This window comes from Protobothrops mucrosquamatus, unplaced genomic scaffold, assembly GCF_001527695.2.
Source record: "Protobothrops mucrosquamatus isolate PMUCROS unplaced genomic scaffold, P.Mucros_1.0 scaffold198, whole genome shotgun sequence".
Classification (NCBI taxonomy): Eukaryota; Metazoa; Chordata; class Lepidosauria; order Squamata; family Viperidae; genus Protobothrops; species Protobothrops mucrosquamatus.
In genome coordinates this window covers 333,592-341,250 of record NW_015386554.1, presented here as the reverse complement: position 1 = coordinate 341,250, position 7,659 = coordinate 333,592, and the positions used below count along the sequence as shown (strand labels likewise).

Here is a 7,659-nt window from a genome sequence, read left to right as displayed (position 1 = left end):
GTCAAATTTAGATAACATTTTATTCACTCATTTTTTCCAAAGAATAATAGAAAGCATAGGCTTGACATAGCAATCTAATTATGTTGTTAGTTAAATGCATGAAAGAATGGCAGTGATAATCAATCTTAGCAGCAGACCCATCAGTCTTCCTCATTCTTAGACCCTCTAAACACACAGCGTTACCATTTGCAGAAACTCCAACTTTAGCCATGCTGGCTAGGAATTATGGAGAGTTGTAGTCACCTCAGGAAGATACAATTTGAAAGAAGGTTGATGCATGGTTTGTGCTTGAGATGGATGACTTGAATCCAATCCTCTAGTGCAGGGGTTTCAAACTCACCACGTCACATGACGTGTCACAATGTATCATGACTTTTTTCCCCTTGCCGGAGCTGGGATGAGTGTGGCTTCCGTGTGACGCATCCGGCCCAAGGGTGGGCTGTTTGACACCCCTGTTCTAGTGATTCTTGAAAAGGGAAGAGGCTGTTGGCATATTAACAGCAGTTTCTGTTCCTTATCACCACCATATCATAGGTTCTTGTTTCTCTTTGATACTCCCCCACTTCCCCCACACACTTCCATGTAATTTCAGTAATCCTACAGTGTTGTGCTTGGCCCAATTTCATTTTTAGATCCTTATTATCCCTGTTATGTGTGCATTAGCCCTATATAATGTCTGTAACTGTTCTACCACAACTAATTTACTGTTTCCATGTTGTCTCAGAAATGTCTGTAGGATCTGATGCTTTCATCAAAATGACCAAAACAGTCTCCTCCTTTTGTGTTACATGTGCTCCTCTTTAGTACCTGCATGCAAAATCACAGTGTCTCTACAAAAGAGGTGGAGCTGATGGCATTGACCCTGTTTTGTCATTTTCCTTCCTTGGGCCTCCTTTTCAAGTCATCCATATTCTATTTATGTAGCATGATAGCCAGGACATATTGTGCAAATGGCTTATCATTTCATTTAAGCCTAAGGAAGTTTTCTGAAGTTTTCTTCACAGCAAGACAGGTGAGAAAATGGGGATCATGTACACTTTTGTCATTCTCCATTAGAAGATAAGCAAAGAAAGCAAAAGACTCCACAGCTATTGGCAATCTAGTGTCTTTATGGACAATTTGCGGTGTATCAGTTGACAAAAAATAAACATGCGATATCTATAAAGTTTATTAGAGACCAATTAGTGGCAGAACATGACTGGGATGCGGACTTTCTGCTGCCAAGGTATAAGCCAGATCTCAAAATTGCATGTGAACATCTGAGGGGGAGAAAGAACAAACAAAGGCATTAAATCAGACTAAAGAGAAAAGCCAGAAAATTGCCTTGACATCTTTACAATTCTATCATCAGCTGTTTAAAAGTTAGACAAGAAAATGTTGTATTCTTTTCAGTCAGCCTAGCAGTCAACGTGATAAGTGACTTATTGCAATGTCAGCTTATGAAATAACAGCTTTCAAAAGAATTTTTCCACCTAATTTATTCCAAGAATCATTAGGCGTCAGGTGGCATATACATTTAATAATAAATAAATATTGTACGACCAATAAATATTAGTAATGTATAATCCTTTTAATATATTTTAGAACAAGGGTCTTCAAACTTGGCCTTTTTATGACTTGTGGATTTCAAATCCCAGAATTCCTCAGCCAGGCACGCTGGCTGAAGAATTCTGGGATTTGAAGTCCACAAGTCATAACAGAGCCAAGTTTGAAGACCCCTGTTTTAGAAGGCTATCCCTTCTAAACAATTTGCCTTCATCTTCCTTTTGTATATTTGAGCACAATTTAATCCCTTCCACTGCAGTGACAGGATACTGCAATCAGAAGTAGTTCCAGAGTTGAAGAGGTCTCAGCAGAAAGCCTTCTATGATGTTCTTTTCAAACAGGTAGTCCTTGCTTACTGGCCATTTGTTCAGCAATACTTGGAGTTACATCCATGCTGAACTAGGAGGCTTCTGACCAGTCCTTAAAATTGTATCTGTCGCAGCCTCCACACAGGCATGTGATCATAATCTGGGTACTTGGCAACCAGTCCACATTTCAGACAGTTGCAGCATCCCCTGATCGTGTGGCCATCCCTGCTGGCTTCCTATAAGCAAAGTCAATGGGAAAACCGCAGGAAGTCACAAGACACGATCACGTGATTTCCTGGCATAAGAATTGCACTGTATTTGCTTAAGAACAGCAATTGGAAGTGCCGCAACTGCTATCATAAATTGGCATAGTCACATGATTTTCCAGCTTATGACCACATCACTTAGTGATGGAGTTGCCAGACCCAGTTACCATTTTAAGCAAGGACTTATATTATGCATTTCTCTGATTTGATTTACCTAACACCTGCTCATCCAAGTTTGTTGTTTTATTTATTATTTATAATGATTGCTCCCCCCTCCCAATTTTCCATCTAGCATCTTTTCACTGTGGGAAATTCAAAGCTGTTCCATGAAATCATTCTTTGTGTCATTTGGAGAATTTGGGGCAATTGCTGAGGTCGCTCAGCAAACCTATCCTGGAAGCAACACGGCTCCCTGAAACTTGGACAATGCAGATATAAGAAAGTGAAGCAAAAAATTTCTCGTGTTTGCTTACACTGTTCTAACAGCATGAAAAAGAGACCCCGAAGCCATTCAAGTTAGGAATTTGGCAAGAGATTGAGCAACACTGTCGTTTCTGCTCAATAGCAAGAACTAGAATTATTTGTCGACAGTAAGAAAGGCATGAGTATTCAAACTATTAGGGTGAATCCCATGCAAAATGAATTTATTGTGGAGAAGTACCGTAGCTCTTCCGTTGTTGCTACCAGTTGCCCTGTGTGAAATTCTGGACAACTGGTAGAAGGCAATAAGGAGAGACAGAAAACTCTTATCTTTGCTGCCATCTAATGGTTGTCCAGATTTTTATAGTCCAGATCTAGTACTCCTTCCCGCCCCTGATTTCTTCGAACCACAGAAAGAAGTTGAACATATTATACTTTTCTCAGTCTCCTGTTCTTCTGGAAATCACATCTGTCCAAGTTGGGATGCGGTATTCTTTTGCTGCATACAGTCCGGCGGATATCAACATCCAGTCTGTATTTCACTCCTTTCACAATCTAAAGAAATCCGTTTTCATAGTATTAAAGAGCACCGAGAACAGGCAAAGAAAACAGAGATCAAAGAGAGGTCAAAAAGTTGGGGGGGGGGGAAATGCTGATGAAACTGGAGGCAGCTGAGTACACACAATTCACAGAATGAACTGCAAATAGTTTGTGTAATTATTTTTAAAGATAATAATTTCAAAGGATACAGGCTACAATAGCAGAAAACAGAGTCTTGTCCATGCTAGGTACATTTCCTGGTTTCTACAAAAAGTACAGTACTCTAGCCAGGAATTGGAGAACTTCAGAACAAGTTTCTGGTTTTACATCAACCCGAAGCAACAGCAGTAAAAAAAAAAAGTACCGCTATCACTCTGGGTTTAACTGGTCATCAACATAGTTGTGGCAGCTGCCGGACCAAGACATAAAAAAAATAGCTTAGTTTCTTTCTTTAGCTTTCAGAAAGTCGGAAACAAGAACACAACCAATGGCTGAAGCAAGGGTGGTTTGAAGGAAACCTTCCATCTTGCCAAATGTGCAAGGAGAGTTTTGCACCAGTGAACACCATCCCTTCCTTATCTTTGTGGTTCTGTCCTTCCCCTGGAGACTTTTAAGACCTCAGGAAGAGCCCTGGACCATACATGGGGCTCCAATTACAAAAGAAAGAGGCCAATAGCATCTGAGCGTGGGGAGGGGGGGACTCTGCTGGAAGGAGATACCTGGATGGGTGAGGAGAAAAGGAAGAGGGTGCAGGTGAGAGGGTGTAGCAGCTGCTAGGAGAAAGAGCAGGGCGGTTGGTGGTAAAGAGGGTGCTGGGGTGGATTCCAGCACACCAACAGTGGGAAAACTGAAAACTGAAAAGGGAAGCAGAGCTGCTGTATGATTCCTCCCTTCTGAGTGTAAGATTGTGCAAAACTAATGCTTCAGTTGCACTCAGAATAACTACTAGCAGCAACAGAAGCCAACATTAAGGTAGCTATAGAATTTGTTACAGTATAGCCCAGGCAACAAAGGAGGAAAGAACAGTTTATAAGACTGTCTATGGCAGTGATGGAGAAACTTTTAGAGACCGAGTGCCCAAACTACAACCCAAAACCCACTTATGTATCGTTGGGTGCTGGGTGGCCATGGTCCATTGGCTGGGTGTGGCCCATTGGGTGGGTGTGGCCCATTGGGTGGGCGTGGCTGCGGTGGTAACGGCAGACTGGGTGGGACTAAAAAGTTCAATCAATCAATTCCAACTTTGCGAGATCTTTTTTTTCCCCGCGAGAAGTTGAAATTGATTGATTGATTGATTGAACCTTTTTTTTTTGCACATGGCAGCGGAGACCTAAAGTGAAAAGGTTGTATAAAACCCAGCTGCAGCCTAGGACTGGGGCTACGGCACAGGTGCCCACAGAGAGGGCTCTGGGTGCCACCTGTGGCATGCGTGCCATAGGTTCGCCACCACGGGTCTATGGAGATTCTCAATATTCCCGGTCATGGTTGTCTCAAAGGTCCTTTTTCAAAAGGCAACTGGACTTTCTTGGTTTTTTCCTTGAAAATGTTTCACTTCTCATCCGAGAAACTTGAACTGAGAAGTGAAACTTTTTTAAGGAAAAAAAAACAAGGAAGTCCAGTTGTCTTTCGAAAAACAACTTTAGGATAGGTTTATAGAACTCTTTAGGACTTAGAGTCATTGTATACATAGGCATAGATATATAGGCATAGCATTAGGACTTAGATTCCTAACACATAGGCAAATAGCATAGAATAGAATATAGAATATGTTTAGTGTTCAGGCTAAATTGAAAGTTAAGAAATAAACTGGTTAAGCTTTTTTTTTTGCATAATAAAAGCCTCCACAGAGAAGACAACTGTAACCTCCTTATCAGTGGCCTGTACCATTTCTCAATGGAAAAAAATAACCTTCCCACCATGACAAAAGCAAAAAAGCAGGTTATGATTTGCATTTTTCACCAGCAAAAGAAATTAACTGCATGTATTTGCCCGAAGAATCAAGCAGTACTTACTTGCCTTGTGGCTTTATTTATGTGAGATTCTTTAAACAAAAAGATATCGTTTGAACTGTTATTGTATCTATAAACCCCAAGCCTAGCAACTCTTTGAACTTCAGGGTCATTTGTCTTTACAGGGAAAGGAGATCCAGGTTGAATCAACGAATTAGGCAACTGCCCAAGGGTATCTGTGCAAGAATAACAATTTACAAATGGACAATTATTTTAAACTCTCAGTCTGGGAAGAAATATTTTATCAGATGATTTATTTCTTTTGATAGAATATCTTTCTTAATTCAAAGCATGCACGCACACACAACATACAGAGAGAGAGAGACACACACAAACATATAGTACCCATTGTGTCCTCTCAAAGTTCAGAGAGTACAGGTAGTCCTCGACTTACAACTGTAATTAAATCTAAAATTTATGTTGCTAAGTGAAACATTGAAGTGAATTTTGCCCAATTTTACGACCTTTCTGGCTACGGTTGTTAAGTGAATCATTGCAGTTGTTAAGTTAGGAATACGGTTGTTAAGTGAATCTGGCCTCCCCATTGTCTTTGCTTGTCATAAGGTCACAAAAGGTGATCACAAGACTCCAGGACACTGCAGTTGTCATAAATATGATCCAGCTTGTCAAGCATCTGAATTTTGATCGCATGACTATGGGAATGCTACAACGGTCATAAGTCATTTTTTCAGTGCCATTGTAACTTTGAAAAATAGTTGAGGACTATCTGTACACTTCCAGAAATCCTAAATCTTAGGGATGAATTACAAGGGCACACCCTCATTGTAAATCCCAAGCAACATATAGCAAGCCAAGAACTGAAACATGTCCAAATGCAACTATTTAATAGTTTTTTGCATTTAATGTGTGTGGAGTCTCCTATCTGCTCTTGAGAAGTCCAGAAACAAAATATTCTCCAATCTCATTGTGCTTTGAAAAGGTCTAGCCCTTCTCTAGACTGTCTTGAAAACTGATAGATTTTCCTTTTCTGCAGGCTGGATAGCATATATTGGGGTTATAGTGATTTCCTGCACTAGGCTGGGATTTGGGCTAGATGTCTTCCCACCTTTGGAATGTTTGGTCAATGACAAAAATTAATAGTAGAAGAACTATGGGAAGAAAATATGAAGAAATTTAGTAACAAATTATGGGTCAGTCTTTCAGTTATACTTCTGCCTTATACCGTGTGGTGGTATTTGCAGAACACAATAGTAACCCCTGGTTTACAGAATGAAAGCCATTGTCTGGTTTTCAACAACTCTCAACCATAAACTAATCACCTTTGCTAAGTTAAAATAGCACACTGAACTATAATGTAGTTACTTTGTGGTTCAGTTTGCCTGTGAACACAGTATTAGACCATAAACAAGCCACTTATCTGCCTGTTTTGCTCGTTATTATCAGTAAAACATACTTGCAGCTGAAAACACTGTAAAAGTTTTTAGCGGGTAGCTCACTCAAGTATCGATTTGCATCAGGATTTACTGTGTTTCCTCTTCCCCTGGAAAATGTCACTTATCCCCATAAATTAACTATCCCTTCTTAACATTAAAACAGTTTAAATATCAGTGCTACATTCTATTTCTAATGTAGCTTCATTTAATTGTACATTAAACAAAAACTGCAATGGAAGGAGCAAGATAGCAATTTATCAAGCCCCAGATGATTTTTAAGCTTCATGCCTCTGCTTTTTTGGTGCATTCTCGTCTGATGGCTTATTTAATTGGTTTTGTCGGTGACTGTACAAAATGAGCAATAAAAACAAAATGCTGCGCTTTGCTGGCAGGAAGAATTAGATATCATCATAATAACATAACAATAACCACAGCACAGCAATATGAGCAATGAGAGCCTTCTAGTTGGGAGTCTCCTATGTTGCAAAGGTACTCATCAAGTTGTCACACTCTTTTAAAATAAATTTGTTGGGGAAAAAAACAATCCACCTGTTTGAAGGACATTTTGCAATGGCCTGGCTTTGAAAATGGAATTATTCAACTGATTGCTATCATAAGCTAACAACCCACCCCATATTAAATAGCACTAGGAAGGTCAACATTCCCTTTGTTATGCAAACTATTCAGAATATTCAAGGTACATCCTGATCTTACCAGTTGAAGAGTTGGGCACACCATAGAGAAGAAAGCCAAGAGTAATCAATCTCCATCCAAAGAACATTGTCATCTTGCTTTACCATAAACAGAATTGAAGCAAAGTGGCAATTTGTACCTTCACCAAAGACAGGAAATGGGGGTTTTCACTGTCTCTTCAGAGATTCTCATTGGTCAGGAACAGCCTGTTTTTTTAAAAAGATATAACTTCTGTTAGCTTTTTTTTTCATAACTTTGATTAACAATTTTACTAGGTAGGTTTTAGAAAAGAGTAAAACAAATGCACAGCTGAATAATTTGCCTCCAATGATGGTGATCTATTTGTGCTGGATATTATGAGCTGGCAGATAAGTATCCCACTTAAGAAGTATAAAAAATAAGGACACTTTTAGGGAAGCTGTTAGGAGTGCATTGGCAATTTGTGTGAGATTTCCTAACTTCTGCAGAACTGCCTTTGTAAAAT

At 39.6% G+C, this 7,659-nt stretch overlaps 1 protein-coding gene across 1 annotated transcript; it reads right to left on the bottom strand.

The window, feature by feature from the left end:
- Nucleotides 1-1,150: 1,150 nt before the first annotated feature.
- LOC107285622 (cystatin-F) lies at nucleotides 1,151-7,285 on the bottom strand. Its single transcript, XM_015813831.1, has 4 exons — nucleotides 7,197-7,285; nucleotides 5,092-5,264; nucleotides 2,975-3,094; nucleotides 1,151-1,259 (listed from the first exon to the last, which is right to left on the bottom strand). The coding sequence occupies exons 1-4, from the start codon at nucleotides 7,267-7,269 to the stop codon at nucleotides 1,182-1,184; spliced, it is 444 nt and encodes a 147-aa protein (XP_015669317.1). The 5' UTR covers nucleotides 7,270-7,285; the 3' UTR covers nucleotides 1,151-1,181.
- Between the last annotated feature and the right edge of the window lie 374 nt (nucleotides 7,286-7,659).

Coding starts and splice junctions, on each gene's coding strand:
- LOC107285622 (XM_015813831.1), bottom strand. CDS start 7,269: ATGACAATGTTCTTTGGATGGAGATTGATTACTCTTGGCTTTCTTCTC. Junction 5,265..7,196: donor TGTGCCCAACTCTTCAACTG/GTAAGATCAGGA, acceptor ATTCTTGCACAG/ATACCCTTGGGCAGTTGCCT. Junction 3,095..5,091: donor TAAATAAAGCCACAAGGCAA/GTAAGTACTGCT, acceptor GGATTTCTTTAG/ATTGTGAAAGGAGTGAAATA.